This window comes from Ochotona princeps, chromosome 10 (assembly GCF_030435755.1).
Source record: "Ochotona princeps isolate mOchPri1 chromosome 10, mOchPri1.hap1, whole genome shotgun sequence".
Lineage (NCBI taxonomy): Eukaryota > Metazoa > Chordata > Mammalia > Lagomorpha > Ochotonidae > Ochotona > Ochotona princeps.
This window is the reverse complement of record NC_080841.1, coordinates 38120948-38138166: the sequence shown is the minus strand read 5'-3', so window position 1 is coordinate 38138166 and position 17219 is coordinate 38120948. Positions and strand designations below refer to the sequence as shown.

General features: G+C 41.4%; 1 protein-coding gene across 7 annotated transcripts in view; it reads right to left on the bottom strand.

The window, feature by feature from the left end:
* Positions 1 to 17219, bottom strand: part of MLLT10 (MLLT10 histone lysine methyltransferase DOT1L cofactor) — a 173635-nt gene that overhangs the window by 107299 nt on the left and 49117 nt on the right. For all 7 annotated transcript variants that reach the window (XM_058669312.1, XM_058669311.1, XM_058669315.1 and 4 more), the window contains exon 4: positions 8194 to 8248. In XM_058669312.1, coding sequence (XP_058525295.1) covers positions 8194 to 8248 — 55 coding nt within the window. The remainder of the gene's footprint in view (positions 1 to 8193; positions 8249 to 17219) is intronic.

Here is a 17219-nt window from a genome sequence, read left to right as displayed (position 1 = left end):
GGATGAAGCTAGAAGCTTCACATGCCTTCCATGTGCTCAAATACTTGGGCTTCCTTCTGCTGCTTTTCTTAGGTCATCAGCAAGGAGCATGATTGGACATAGAACAGCAGAGACACTGATATACAGGGATGGAGACATAACTCATCCTGCCCTCTTTTTTGCATTTTTCATACCTTTTTGCTTTATGCTAACATTGTGGATTTTTTTCTTCTGACCTACCTTTTCACCTACCAATTCTTTCTTTTTAAAAAGTATATTTAAAATATTTATTTTGGGGCCCAGTGTGGTAGCTTAGTGGCTGAAGTCTTTGCATGTGCCAGGATGCCATTTGGGGACCAGTTCATATACCGGCTGCTCTACTTCCCATCCATCTCTCCGCTAGTGGCCTGGGAAAGCAGGCGAGGACAGTCCAAAGCCTTGGTATCGTGCACCTACGTGGGAGACCCAGGAGAAACTCTGGACTCATGGCTTCGGATCAGCTCAGCTCCGGCTGTTATGACCATTTAGGGAGAGTGCTACTTGGAAAGTGAGCCAGCAGATGAGAGATCTTTCTGCCTCTCTAGTAATCTGACTTTCCAATGGAAATAAATAAATTTTTAAAAACTAAAAAAGGCAGGAGGGAGAAACAGAAATATCAGTCTTCTACTTGCTGGTTCACTTCTCAAATGCCTACAACAGCCAGACTGAATCTGGATCTTTAATGCCCTGCACTTCAGCCATAAACTGCTACCTCCTGGGATGCAACAGCAGGACACTGGAGTGCAAGCAGAGTACACTCTGCTATGAGAGCTTAACCTGCAACACCACGGTGCTCACCTCCAACACTTTTCTTTTTACCCATGTTGAAACAGTTGTTCATCTGTTTAGCCACTGATGGCTCAATTTTTGGTTTTACTTCTAGAATTTATGTTAAGAGTCTTCAGTTCATTACAGCAATGGCTAATTTTGTTTCACATATATTTGATACTTCCTGATTAAAATTCATTTATTTAGACTCAGACTGAGGTGCCAGAATCCCATGAGCAGCCAGCTACAATTCCAATCCAGCTCCCTACTAACACATCTGGGAAAACAAAAGCAGATGCCCCAAGTCCTTGGGCCCCTTCACCCACAAAGGAGACCCAGAAGAAGCTGCTTTTTCCTGGCTTCAGATCAGCTCAGTTCCAACCATTGTAGCCATCTGGGGAGTCAGCCAGTAAGCAGATAGAAAACTTATCTCTCTCTCCCTTTATAACTCTGCCTTTCAAATAAATAAATAAATCATAAAAAAAATCTTTGCTTTAAAAAAATGCGGAGTAAAGTTCCTGGAGGAAACTGGTGCATTCAGAAGCATATTACTGTTTGGGAGCAGAAAACAAGGCTGGACTCCAGGACCCTCCTAAACAATCTGAGAAGACCCTGAACTTTGAACCCTTGCTGGAATTAGGCACTAACAGCAAGCTGTAAATGATTTGTCAGCCACTGAAGGAAAGCCTACTATGCACTCTAACTTCAAAAATACAAGAAAGGTTTTGTTGTTCATTTCCTTTTCAATTTTCCTTCTCACCCAACTGGTATTAAAAATTTTTTGTCAAAATACTAACGGTAAACAAAACAAAGATACAGAAAATTCAAACACATGACAACAACTTCATATTTTACAAACATGGCTTTACGAAGCCACAAAAACAATAAATATCTTTTCCCAACAGCAAGCAAGATTATTAAATCCTGTCAGGGGGTAAGAACATAATTTCATAATATTCAACATGTCTAGTTCTTTAAAAAACATATATGCAAAGAAAAACAAAAACATGGCCTATTCAGAAAGAAATGAACAAAAAAACTGCCTATGAAAGTAAAGATACTGAATCTTATAGAAAAACTTCAAATCAACTGTTTCAAGCAGGTTAAACATCATTAAAGAAAAAACAAATTACAGAAAAGAAACAAAAAGTTTAAAGCTAAAATGTGTAAGCACTGAAAAATACCCGAACACTAGAGGATTTCAGGTATTTTGTTTTTGTTTTTTTCTTTTCTGCAAAGACTTTTTCTAGGTGGCACTTGTCTCAGGGGATGGCCAGCCTAGGCTCCCAGCTTCCGCAATGAGAACTCTGGGCAGGATGACAGATGGCCATGTCGGGTTTCAAGAGCAGATAGGAATATGCAGAACGGGGGGGTGGGGGGGAGCAGAACACAAAATAATGTCAAACCATTTGAAATTTTCCAATCTGGGGATCAGGGAAATTAAGAAAAAAGGAGGCAGTGAGGAACAAAAGACAAAAAAAGAGTGATAGCACCTAAATAATTTATAGAACACAATTATCCATAAACATACACACAGAATTTCCAGGAGAGGAGGAAGTCACTAGAGAACAGCTGTATTAAGCCCCAAAACTTCCAATATTTTATAAATCATGCAAACTGACAAATTTAAGGAATTCACCAAATCAAAAAATAAGGAAGCCACACTGATAGAATAATAATCATTGTTAAAACTCAAGGACAGGGGTCCAGCATGGTAGCCTAGTGGCTAAAGTCCACGCCTTGCATGCCCGGGATTCCATAGGAGTGTCAGTTTGTATTCCAGCTGCTCTACTTCCCATCCAGCTTCCAGCTTGTGGCCTGGGAAAGCAATGGAGGCCAGGCAAAAGCCATGGGACCGTGCACCTCCTTTGGAGACCCAAGGGGGAAGACTCCTGGCTTCAGAACAGCTCAGCTACAGCCATGGTGGCCACTTAGGGAGTGAACCAGTGGATATAAGATCGTTCTCTCTGTGTCTCTCATAAATCTAATTTCCAATAAAAATACATGAATCTTAAAAAAAAAAGAAAGAAAGAAAAAGAAAAATTCAAGGACAAAAAACGTAGAAAACGCTTGCAGCCGTTGTGGCCACTTGGGGAGTGAACCAGTGGACAGAAGATCTTCCTCTCTGTCTCTCCTCCTTTCCATACACATGCTTTCCAATAAAAAATAAATCTTTAAACAATTTTTTTTCTATTTTTATTTGAAAAGGACATTATACAGAGAGAGAAGTAGAAACAGAGATGGATCATCCATTAGCTGGTTCACTCCCCAAACAGCCACAACAGCCAGGGCAGAGCCAATCCAAAGCCAAGAGCCAGGAGTGACTTTCCGGGATCTCCCACATGGGTAGAGGGACCCAAGGACTTGGGCCACCCTCCACTGCCAGTCCAGGTCATAAGTAAGGAGCTGGATTGGAATTGGAGCAGCCAGCACTCAAACCAGTGCCCAAATGAAACACCTGTGCTAAAGAGAGAGAATTAGCCTCTTTTACCACCATGCCAGTCCCAAATTTTTCATTTTGTAAATCTGAAACTACGTATCCATTAAGCAACAATTCTTTTTTCTTTTTTTTTATTGATTACATTGCATCATGTGACACAATTTTATAGGCACTGGGATTCCCCCCCAATCCCTCCCCACTCCCCCCCATGGTGGATCCCTCCACCTTGTAAGCAACAATTCTTTCCCTATTCCCCTAACCTGTAAAACCTACTATTTTAGTTTCTACATCTATCAGTTTGACTACTTTAAGTACCTCATGTGAGTAAAACTGCAGTATTTGTCTTTTTGTGACAAATTTATTCCACTTAGTTTAATGTCCATCCATAGTACAACAATTAACAGGATCTCTTTCATTTCAAGGCTGAATAATTGTCCACTGTGTACACAAACCACAAAAAGGAAATACCCCTGAAAAATCTCCATATCCCAAAAGAGAAAACACATAACACTTTATTCATCCAATTGTAGCTGATTACAAAAATCAACTTTCACTCCTGTATGACATGTGTAATACACCAGATACATTACCACATTTGAACTTGGCCCATTTACCACCCTTGGACAGACGAGACTGAAGTACACAGAAATGAGGCAAATGACTCACAGCCACATATAGTATGCAGAAGAAAGGATAATAAACTTTAGATCATCAGCTGCCTCAAGGTAGAAACATGTCCCAAGTTACTAAAACAATATGTATCTCAAAGTAGGCACTGATTAAGAATCCACTAAGATAATAACATCATCAAAAACATAACATAGGACGGGAATGCACTGTGGCACAGCAAGTTAACCTGCCTCCTGTTATACAAGCAACCCATATAGGTGCCAATTTAATTCCTGGGTGCTCCAATTTCAATCCAGTTCCATGCTACTGGGCCTGGGAAAGGGGCAGAGGATGGTCCAAGACCTTGGACCCTATTTCCATGTTGGAGACCCAAAGGAAGTTCCTGGTTCCTGGCTTCAGTTTGGCCCAACCTCAGCCACTGTAGTTACTTAAGCACTGCACCAACAGATGGAAGATTGATTTCTCTCTCCTTTTCTCCTACTTCTTCCCTGTCCCTCTCTTTGTCTATGTCTCTATAACTCTACTTCTCAAAAAGATAAATCTCTTACAATACATAAATAAAGTGCCACACAGTGGCACATCAACCAATTGCTCTACCTGTGATGCCAACAACCCATGCGGGTGCCAGTCCAAGTCCTGATTGCTCCACATCTGATTCAGCTCCCTGCTAACTTGCCTGAGAAACCAGCAGAGGGTGATCCAACTGCTTGAGCACCTGCACCCACACAAGAGATCTGGAAGAGGCTTCTGGCTTCCAACTTCGAGTCAGTGAGTTCTGGCCATAGCAGCGATTTGGAGGGTGAAGCAGCAAATGAAAGATGGATCTTGGGCCAATGTGGTAGCCTAATGGCTACAGTCCTCACCTTATATGTGCCAGAATTGCAAGTGGGTGCTGGTTCTAATCCCAGCTGCTCCACTTCCCAACCAGCTCTCTGCCTGTGGCCTGGGAAAGCAGTAGAGGGTGGCCCAAAGTCTTGGGACCCTACACCCACCTGGGAGCCCCGCAACAAGTTCCTAGCTCCTGGCTTTGGATCAGCTCATCTCTGGCCTTTGTGGCCACTTGCAGAGTGAACCAGCAAATGGAAGATCTTTCTATCTCTCCTTCTCTCTGTAAATTTGAGTTGCCAACAAAAATAAATACATCTTTTTTAAAAAGAGAAGACTGATATCTCTACCTTCCCCCCCTCCAATTTTGACTTTCAAGTAAAATAAATTCTCTGAAAAAATACATATGTAACAGGAAACTGTCATCAATTGCCTCACTAACTAAAGGAAAAGCCTCCCTAATAATAGAAGTCATGAAAAATAGGATTAATAAATTAAAATATGTGAAAATCAGACTTCTGATTTATAAAAAGCCCAGAAATTCAGAGGAAAGCCAAGCTGTTTTCAAAAACACCATATGCATATATAAGAGTCTATGCATTAATTTGTCTTCCATTCTTCTAACAAAACAATTGATGCTGGATACTTTAGAAAGAGGATAATTTGACTCAAAGTTTTTCAACCTCAAGTCCAAGAAAGGGCAGAGCCACTGGTTCCGCCCCTTGGAGGGCCCCATGCTGATGCCATAGGGGGAGGTGGAGACAGAGGGAGAGATCCTAGCGAGACTCAAAAGGACACAGCATGCTCTTTTATCACTAAGCTCCACAAAAATGGCAGCAGTTTCTTCTGAGGACAGTACTCCACTCCCCCATAGCAGCCCTGGGACACAGGACACAATCACTTTACACCTGGGATCTTCTTACAGGCTCTAGCCCAGTATTACCACACAGGGTCAACCTCCCAGCCCTGGGCCTTTGAGGAGACACTCTATTTCCAAATGATAACAAGCAAGCTCCCAAAAAAAAGCTCCACATAACAAAAATCAGAGGCCAACAAACAAATCAATAGAGAAAAAAACAAATTACTCGTCAAAATATGAAAACATGTTCAACTTCATTCATACCAAAAGAAATGCACTCTTACTGCTCTAAAGTTATCAGGTATTTCACCTAATAGACTTCAAAGGGTATAAAAAATAGCTTCTTCGGGTCTAGTGCAGTAACCTAGCAGATAAAGTCCTTGCCTTGCACGCACCGGAATCCCATATAGGTGCCAGTTCTAATCCCGGCTGCCCTGCCTCTCTTTCTGCTCCTGCTTATGATCTGGGAAAGCATTTGAGGATGGCCCAAAGCCTTGGGACCCTGCACCCACATGGGAGACCCAGAAGGAGATCCTGGCTCCTGGCTTGGACTGATTCAGTTCCAGCCGTTGCGGCCACTTTGGGAGTCAATCAGCAGACAGAAGATCTTCCTCTCTGCATATGTGACTTTCCAATAAAAATAAATCTTAAAAAAAAAAAAATAGCTTCTTCAGGGTCAGGACTGTGATACAGCAGGTAAAGCTATCACTCATGGCACCAGCATTGCATATGGGCACAGGTTCCAGTCCAGGCTACTTTACTTCCAATTCAGCTCCTTGCTGTGCCTGGGAAAGCAGCAGATAACCAAGGTCCCTGGTGAGCTACACCTGGAAACAGGGGAAAAGCTCTGGGCTCCTGGCTTCAGACTAGCCCAGCTCTGGCTGCTACAGCCACTGGGAAGAGAATGAGTCAGTGAAAGATATCTCCCTCTCTCTCTCTCTGTAATGCTGCTTTTCAGATAAATACATAAATAAACCTGGGGGGTGGGACAGGAACAACTTCTTTATTGCTATTGGAGCAGCAACAGGGAAAATAATTTAGGAATACCTATTAAAATTAAATGCAAAATCTTTTATAATCTAACAATTTAATCTAACAATTTCACATCTAGGGATCAATATTCTTACACATATACAAATCAGAATGATATATAAAAAGCATTATTTATAAAAACAGATTATAAGTCTGTCAACAAGTAACTGATAATATAGCACACCTGTAGCTTTCAAAACAAAAGAAGAAACCAGCACTGTGGCACAGTGGGCTAAGCCACTGCCTATGTGACACCAGTGTCCCATATCAGCACCCTTTGAGTGCGGGCAGTTCCACTTCCGAACTAGCTTCTACAAATGGGCCTGAGAAAGCAACAGAAGACGCACCAAGAGCTTGGGCCCCTGCCATCCACAGCGGGGTGGAATTCCCAGAGGCTTGCCCAGCCCAGGACGCTGCATTCATTTAGGGAGTAAAGTAGTGGGCAGAAGCTCTCTCTCTCCAATTTGGTCTTAATAATCTGTACATGCAAAAAATACTTAGGATATGCAAGAAAGTAACAGTTATACTAGTAGCAGAGAAGTTGTTGAAAAACTCAGAAAAGGCAATAATAAAAGCAGTGTTTTTAACTTCCTTTTTTCTTTGCTGGGGGGAAAACAGTATGACTGGCAGGCACTACACAGTCTAAACATGCAATGTTAAAATACACAACGCAGGCATCCTTTTTGGGCACTGGCTCAAGTTCCAGCTGCCCCACTCTATTCTATCCCCCTGTTAATGTGCCTGGGAAAGTACCGCAGCTGCCTCCTGACTTCGACATGCCCCAGCTGAGGCAGCTGCAGCCAACTGGGGACTCCAGCGGAAGATGGAAGAACTCCCTCTGTTTGTTCATCCCAGTCATTCCCACCTTTCAAATAAAATAAATAAATAAGAGTCTTCAAAAAAAAAACACATCAAAACTTAGAAACAGGTGTCAGCATTTCTTCATATTAAAGCAATAAAGGGCCTCAGGATGCTAAAAGAACATTTACCACAAAAATGTTACCAAAAAAGTGACTTATTTTTCAAAAGTAGTTTCTAAGATTAAGATGTTACAATCATTAAAGTTAATACTTAATCAGAAATATGCAGATAATTCCTGCATAAATTAGCCAATGTTTAATTTTTTCCACCCACAGCAGAAAAAAAGGTATTTCAGTACAAAGGATACATAAGTTACACACAAATATTGATTTAAAGAATTTAAACATATTGATTTTTACTGCAAAGGCAAATTTACAGAGAGAAGGAAAGACAGAGAAAAAGATCTTCTACCTACTGGTTCACTCCCCAAGTGGTCGCAACAGCCAGAGCTGAGCCAATCCAAAGCCAGGAGCTTCTTCCGGGTCTCCCATGCTGGTACAGGGTCCCAAGACTTTGGGCCACCCTGTACTGCTTTCCCATGCCACAGGCAGGGAGCTGGATGGGAAGTGAAGCAGCCAGGTGCCCATATGGGATCCTGGCATGTGCAAGGCAAGGATTTAGCCACTGAGCCATCACGCTGGGCCCAACAAAATTTTTAATGAACACTATTTCATTTGAAATATTCTGAACTATCATTCTTGGAAAATGCTGTACCACTCCAGTTTTCAATAAAAATTGTTTAAGATATCTCTGCACTTACCCCCATTATCTGTTCTTTTTAAAGCTCCATCCTTATGGGGACATAGTTCACATCTCTACGAAAAAAAAAAAATACAAATGAAATGAGACTTTGAAGATGGGTTAAAAAATTGTAACATCTCCCTGAAAATTTCAAAATGTAGAAAATGTAGGAGCAAGAATTTGCATTAGTTGCCATGATGAATATTATAGATCTTTCCTCCCAAAACAACTGTTCTCAATAATGTGCAATCTTTTTCAGAGCACCAGAGTTATCATTTTTAACAACACAATTTTATATTTAGATTGCTGCCACAATTTTTTAAAAGATTTCTTTGTTTTTATTTGAAAGGCAGAGTTACAGAGAAAGGAGAAACAGGAAGGAGAATCTTCCACCCGCTGTCTCACTCGCCAAATCCCGCAAGGGCCAGAGCTGGGCCAGTCGGCAGCCTAGAACTTCCTCCAGGTATCTAATATGGGTGCAGGAGCCAAAAACTTGGGTCACCCTTCTGCTGTTTCCCAGGCACATTAGCAGTGAGTTAAACTGGAAATGGAGCAGCCAAGACTCTAATCAGTGCCTATATGAGATGCTGGCATTGCAATCGCAGGCTTAACCTACTACATTAGCCCCAGGAACCTAAATGAAGCTGCTTAGCCTACTACACCACAGCGCTGTACCCCATTACATTTTTTTTAAACATCTGATATTAACAAAAACAAAATAACCAAGCCTCCCAAAATCAGAGTACGCAAGGTTCCAACATTTCTTTGCCCCTAACTCTACTCTATATAGACAAGTACTTCTAGTTTCTCCTGAACAGTCAAACTAAGAATTTAACATTTTGTAACCAGCACTGTGGCACAGTAGGTTAAAGCTGCCACTTGTGATGCAATATCATATGTGAGTACCAGCTCAAATCCCAGCTGTTCCATCTCTGACATAGCTACCCAATGTGCCTAGGAAAGTCACAGAAGATGTCCAAAGTGCTTGGAGTTCCCACATGGAGCTCAAGGTCCCTGGCTTCAGCCTGACCCAGCCCATTGTTAATGGCCATTTGGAAGTTAACTAGCAGAAGGAAGATCTCGGTGTCTTTCTTTTTCTCTTTCTTTCTTTCTCTCTCTTTCTCTGTCACTCTGTCCTGCAAATACATAAATAAAAAAAATTTTTGGAACATTTATATAAATGGCAAACTATTTTAGTTGCTATTATTATTGATATACAACATTCATAAGTAACTGTACATCCTTCTCCCTATTGCCTCAAAAATTTAATACTGAAAACAAAAAGATTAACACTACTATTTCCTTTTACTATTATCAAGAAAACAGTACAAGGGCAAAAAAAAGTGTTTTAAAGGTTTATATGGCACTGTTTTACCAAGAAAAAGATGCTTCCAGACATCACACCTGAATATTTATTATTTATACCTCACCTTGTTCCCAAGGGGCTTGGGGGCACATAACTAAAATTACACAAATAAATTATGAAAGTAAAGTAATAGTATGAAATTAAAGGGAATAATGAACAGAATACAGAAAACCTAAGCCAATGAAGGCCTATGTATTTCTTAACTTACAGTATTTTTCTTTTGTAACATTCTTCCTACCTATTTGTAAGTACCTCTCTGATCATCTTATGTAACAATAAACAGTATATATAATCTCATTCATTGTCCAAAATTCCCATTAACATTTAAAGTAAAGGGCCCGGTGGCGTGGCCTAGCGGCTAAAGTCCTTGCCTTGAACACCCCGGGATCCCATATGGGCGCCGGTTCTAATCCCGGCAGCTCCACTTCCCATCCAGCTCCCTGCTTGTGGCCTGGGAAAGCAGTTGAGGACGGCCCAGTGCTTTGGGATCCTGCACCCACGTGGGAGACCTGGAAGAGGTTCCTGGTTCCCGGCTTCGGATTGGCGCGCACCGGCCCGTTGCGGCTCACTTGGGGAGTGAATCATCAGACGGAAGATCTTCCTCTCTGTCTCTCCTCCTCTCTCTGTATATCTGACTTTGTAATAAAATGAATAAATCTTTAAAAAAAAAAATTTAAAGTAAAAAAACTATACCAGTAACTACTACTTTTTATCTTCTATTCATTCAGCTGTGTCCTCAGATCAACATATAAAATTTCTAAACTACATTCAAAATTGATGACAGAAACCTCTTGTGATTCTTGCTATGCTTCTAATAATAATGTGTTGAATCACTCCTTACTCTTCCCAAATACCTCAACATAATTTTTTGACAGTTACACATCCTACCTCCCTAACCTCACATTTAATCCATCACCACATTTTGCCTTTCTTCTTTCTAAAAACTACTGAAATTCCACTATTTGCTTCCTCCTCTACTACCATGTTGGGCAAGCCAACATCACCTTTCTTCACAAAGACTACTTCAACAACTGCACATTCTCCTATACTCATTCTTCCTCAATTTTTAATTTTGAATTTGAAAGCCAATGTCACACAGAGACAAGGATAGATACATCATCTGCTGGCTCACTCCCTAAAACGCAGCAAAGGCCAGGGGAGGCCCAGGCCAAAGTCCGGAGCCAGAAAGTCCTTCTAGATCTCCCATGCAGGCACTGAGGCCCAAGAACTTGTGCCATCCTCTACACTGGAGACCTTCAAAAGGCAGGCTTCACGACCCAGAGTGAAGCAGCAGATGGAAGGGTTCTGTCCCTCTGCCCCTCCCCTTCTCTCACCGTACCTGAGTTTCAAATTGAAAAAAAAAAAAAAAAGAAAGAAAGAAAAAACATCTCCCAAGGGCCAGTGTATCTGCATAGAAAACCAATCCTCTGTCTGCATGTGTAAGTATGCCATATGTATGCCAGTTCATGTCCCAACTGCTCCACTTCCCATCCAGTTCCGTACTTGTGGCCTAGTAAAGCAGTGAAGGATGGCCCAAAGCCTTGGGACCCTGCACCTGTATGGGAGACCTGGAGGAATTTCCTGGCTCCTGGCTTCTGATCAGCACAGCACCAGCCGTTGCAGTCACTTGGGGAGTGAATCACTGATGGAAGATCTTCCTCTCTGTCTCTCCTCCTCTCTGTCTGTCTGACTTGGCAATGAAAACAAATCTTTAATAAATAAGTAAATAAATCTTTAAGAAAAAGCGCACACACACACAGACAAGAATTTGCCCTAGCAGCTAAGATGCCACATTCTACAGCAGAGTGCCGATACTGGACTCCCTAACCCAGCTCCTGATATCAGCTTCCCGTCAATGCAGACAAACACTGAGAGGTAGCGGATAACTCGAATGACTGTGTCACTGCTACCTATGTGGGAGATCAGAACTGCATTCTGAATTCAATTACTCTACTTGTAAATATAAAAAGAAATGACAGGACCAGCATTATGGCATTAAATCGCTGCCTGCAGTACCAGCATTCTACATAGGTGCTAGCTTGAGACCCACTTGCTCCACTTCCAATCCAGTTCCCTGCCACTGTAACTTCAACCCCTGCATCCACATTGGAGATCCAGATGATACTCCCAGCTCATGGCTTCGGCATGACACACCCTGGCCACTGTGGTCATCTGAGCAGTGAACCACAGATGTAAGGTTGTCTGTCCCTTTCTCTCACTCTCTCTATAATTGCCTTTCCAATAAAAATGATTAATCTTTTTCTTTAAAAAAATGACACTTTCTTTAGGATATAGCACTGATTAAAAATGATCATCATTACCATTTATATACTTTGACTCTAATACATGAAAAATATAAGCAAAACTATTTTGTATGATTGTTTAGAATAAAAATTTTATTAAAAATCTGGTAGCACTGAGGTAACTAATGCTCTATACACAAATATTTTAACCAAGTTTAAAAACTACATACAAGACTAAAAGAAAATACATAAAATACAGTTAACAGGACTATGCTTAGATTACATTTTCCTCTATTTGAAATAGAATGTTTCGTGTATAATTTACAATTGTAGAAATACATTAGTAAATATCATTGAAAGTGCTAAGAATATTGCCTACATAAGTCTTAAGAAGGAAAAATGATTATGAGAAAAGAGAAATAAGTTAGTTAGAAAAAGAAATCTGCTGTGAGCCTTCAGATCCTACAATTAACCAATCCAAAGTTAAAAGTTTCACAGTGCTTTCTGCAAATTTACTTAGTAATTACTAAAATCCACTATACTCATTCTTGTTTTATTTTAGTAAGTGAGAAGTAGTGTTTGAAGGTTATAGATAGATGCCAAGAAAAGGAACACGGATAACAAAGACACAAGGGGTATCTACTGAACCTCACAATATACCAAGGAAAAACAGTATGCTAACTGGAATAGGAAAATATTTTTTTTCAAAATTGTTTGTACTGAAAGGAAAATTTATATAGAAGAGACAGAAACATATTCCATCCACTGGTTCATGCCCCAAATGGTCACAACAAGCAGAGTTGAGCCAATCCAAAGCCAGAAGCCAGGAACCTCTCTTCCGAGTCTCCCACACAAGTGACAAGGTCACAAGGCTTTGGTACTTCCTCTGCTGCTTTCCAAGGGCACAAGCAAGGAGCTGCATGAGAAGTGGAGCAGCTGGGACATGAACTGGCGCCTATTTGGGTTCCCAGCGAGAACAAGGTAAAGATTTTAGCCACTAGGCCACCACACCAAGCCCAAAATAAAAATTGTGTAACATGTTCTCTTTTGTCTTAGTTCAAGACTTTTCTTTTTATGTTTATTTTGAAGGCAATTGCAACACAGAAAGATAAAGAGGCAGAGATCTTCCACCTGCTGGTTCAATCCACAAATGCCTACAATCAGGGCATGAGGCAGGCCGCAGCAAAGAGCAAGGAACTCCAGAAGGATGTCCCATGTGAGTGGCAAGAAACTAAGAAGTCACTTCTTCTGCCTCTCAGAATGTGGGTGAACATTAGCAAGAATCTAGATTAAAAGGAGAAAGCAGTTGAGGCTAGCCTGAAGCCCAGGTTAAGCCACTGCCTGAAACTCTGGAATTCCATATGGGTGGCAGTTTGATTCCCAGCTGCTCCATTTCCAATCCACCTCCCTGCTAATGTGCCTGGAAAAACAGTGGAAAATGGTCCCCACCATCAGCATGGGAGACCTGGATGGAATTCCTGGACTACAATTGTAGTCGCTCGATGAGTAAACTAATGGATGAAAGGTTTCTTTATTTCTTTGTGTCATTCCACATTTTAATTAAAAATAAATAAAATCTTAAACAAACAAAAAGGCAAAGATGGGACTCAATCCCAACCACTTCAATATAGAATGTAGACATTCCACCCGGCAGTTTAAACCTCCATGTCACAGCATCTATCACTTGGTATTCTCTCCTAAACCACATATACAGGAGGAATGCTGACAAATATTTATCTTCATAATGTCAAGATCAGCTTCTATTAGATCTTTTATATCTTTAGTGAAGGTATAAAACTCACTAAACACTGTATACTTCAGTAATCACATTTGCCGAAATATTGAACCTTAGGAAGCTGTGACACAATAATCCAGTTAGCTGTATCCAAGCTGTGAATATTATTATATTGTAAAAAGCAACAAGATAACAAATGCAATTGTTTTACAGAACACAAAGAATAAATTCAAATTTTAAGACTGATATTCTTCATGAGATTTCAAATACTGGAAAAACAGAACTGAAAGATTAGTTATAAAGATATGAAGTTATATTAGTTGTAAAGATATGAAGTTCAAGATACTCTAAGTGATAACATTGTTTATTCAATCTCAAGAAGAACTGAGAGGCCTGTGAATCGAACCAAGTCAATGAAGGCTTTTTTAAACTATTAGCTGAAGAAAAACGTGTGTCCCTTAAAGATTTAATATCATGAAACAATAAGAAGTCAGAAGGAGACAAGTCAAGTCTGCAAGGTGGATGACCCCATCAAAGCCCTCCTGAAATCACTCTTGCTTGATGAAAGAAACGCTTACCAAACTTTATCATGATACTAAGAACTCTGAGAGATTATTTGAGCGTTTTTCTGCTAAACCCTTAGCCAATATTCTCAAAACACTGGCTTTATAACAGATGTTGGTTTCATGATCCTATAGGAAGTCACCAAACAAAATGCCTTGAACATTAAAACAAACAAAATCTGAAGCCACGACCTTTGCTCTAGACCTGTCCATTTTTGCTTTGACAGAACCACTTCCATTTGGTAGCCCTGTGAATCGAACCAAGTCAATGAAGGCTTTTTAACACTAAAAAGTGCTTTTACCTTCTGGATCATACTGTAAAGCCATGTTTCATCTCCTCTTGTCAATAATATGCCTCAGAAGATCATCCCACTGGTTTGAAATTTCCTCTGAACTCTGATCGTGTGCACAGCTGATATGAGCCCAAGAACAACACTTTCTTTAGCTCAAACTTTTCACCTCACAGTTGTGCCTCTTGAATTTGCTACTTCGGGAGCCAAAGAGACGCCTACAGTATTGCTTGTTGTCTCTGATGTGCTCACTTAGGGAGGGATGCCTAGAAAGTGGCAGGAGGTGGCCAGTGACCAAACAGACCAAATGGTCAGACTACCAGGACTGCCCACTGACTTGGCTGGCACTCCCACTGATTAGGAAATTAAACTACCAGCTCTCTTCAACAATGACATTTCAACAGGTTTTGGGTTAGTAAATGCACTCACATACAGGGAGAACACTGAACCCCAACTCCAGGAAAACAGTAACTTCTATGCTCTGGAAATTTTTTTTATCCTGATCCTATGAATTTCTTCATCTAGCTTATTCAGCTAAATTCTTCACAATTTCCTCAGTATTAATCCAATAAAAAATAAGCGAAATGTTTCAAGAACTCAGTGAATCTTGCACAATTACCAAAGAGAGTATGATTACCATCTAATAGGCAGCAAATACAGGAAGTTCACAATTGCAAAAGGCATCAGAGGGGGAATGGGATAATTTGGGGGAACTGAGCCCTTTAACGTATGGGACCTGATATAGACTACAAGTAGATGCTGTCAGAACTGAACTGAGTAGCCTTAGTGGCTAAAGTCCTCGCCTTGCATGTGCCGGGATCCCATATAGGTACTGGTTCGTCTCCCAGTGGCCTCGCTTCCCACCAAGCTCCCTGCTTGTGGCCTGGGAAAGCAGTCAAGAATGGCCAACTGCCTTGGGACGCTGCACCCTCATGGGAGTCCCAGAAGATGCTCCTGGCTTAAGATCAACTCAGCTCCAGCCGTAGCAGCCACTTGGGGAGTAATCAGTAGATGGACGATCTCTCTGTCTCTCTGTAAATCTTACCTTCCAATAAAAATAAATGTTTTTTAAAAAGAAAGAAATTCTATCACAGTTAACATCCAAGAAATGGTCAGTATAAGAAAAGGTGTTCCGAGTACAAAGAAACTGTCTTACAGAGAAGGAGGATTGGTTTTAGTGATTTATTTATCTATTTACTTATTTGAGACACAGTCAATGAGGAGAGAGTGAGAGGGGGAGAGAGGAAAAAGGAATGAAATAAAAATGTTTGGTGCACAGGTTTACTCCACAAAGCTCCAACAGCCACAGCTGTATCCAACTGGAACCATGAGCCAGGAACTCCAGCCCGTTCCCCCATTTGGGTGGGTGGCAGGGGTCCAAGTGCAGGGGCCATTTTCCATTGCCTCTGCAGGAATATTAGCAGTAAGTAGAGCAGCTGGGCCTCCAACAGGCACCTGGACATGATGCTGGCTTCACAAGTACTTCCATGCTTCCTCTCCCTTTCTTGTTTTAAGAAGAAAATCCATAGGTCATCTCCTTCATTTCTTCATTATTTGAAAGAATCAGAGACAGACAGAAGAAGGTCTTCCATGTACTGGTTCACCCCTCAAATGCCTACAAGCACCAAGGCAGAGCCAGGTCAAAATCAGGAGCCCAGGACACCAGCCAGGTCTTTGTAATTGGTGGCAGGGCACTTGAGCCATGACCTGATACCTCCCAGTGTATATATACCACAGCACGAAGCTGGCACTGGAAGCCGACTCAAATCCTGGCACTTTTTAAAATATTTATTTTGAAAATCAAAGATGGGAAGAGACAGAGAGATAAAACACAAACAGATAACAGACAGATCTTCCATTTGCTGGTTTGCTCCTCAAATGACGCCAGCAAAAGCTGGGCCAGGCTGAGCCAGGATGAAACCAGAAGCCAGGAGTTTCTTACAGTCTTCCACATGGGTGCCAAGGGCCCAAGGCACTTGGACCATCTTCTGTTGTTTTTCCGAGGTTCATCAGCAGGGAGTTGGATTGGAAATGGAAAAGCTAGAACTAGAACCGGCACTCACATGGGATGCCGGTATTGCAAGCAGTAGCTTAGTAACACTGGACCATAGAATCTTCACATGCTGCGAGGATCAATGTAAAAACATTACAGCCTACTTGTTAGTATCTCAAAAGATTAAAGTTATCATGTAACAAATATATCTTAAGCCAAGCACTATCTGTTGCCTTTTTAAGATTTTTAAAGATTCAGTTATTTTTATTGGAAAGTCAGATACACAGAGAGGAGGAGAGACAAAGAGGAAGATCTTCCATCCACTGATTCACTCCCCAAGCGGCCGCAACAGCTGGAGCTGAGCCAATCCGAAGCCAGGAGCTTCTTTCGGGTCTCCTGTGTGCAGGTACGGGGTCCCAAGGCTTTGAGCCGTCCTCGACTGCTTTCCCAAATCACAAGCTACAAGCAGGGAGCTGGATGGGAAGCAGGGCTGCCGGAATTAGAACCAGCGCCCATATGGGATCCCGGGTGTATAAGGCGAGGACCTTAACCACTATGAAATCACGCCGGGCCCTCTGTTGCTTTTTATTGCCCAAATTCCCTATGGGAAGGACTATCAGTTTACATCCAAACTGTTCCACTTCTGATTTGATTCCTACTAATGCACCTGTCTTTCTCTCTCTCTTCCTCTGCAACTTTGCCTTTCAAATAAAATTTAAGACGCTTGAATTGTGGTGAGTAGGCTTAGCTTCTGCCTGCAGTGTCAGCATCCCATATGGATACCAGTTCACATCCTGGCTACTCCACTTCTGAGTCCAGCTCCCTACTTCTGGCCTGGGAAAGCAGTGGAGAGTG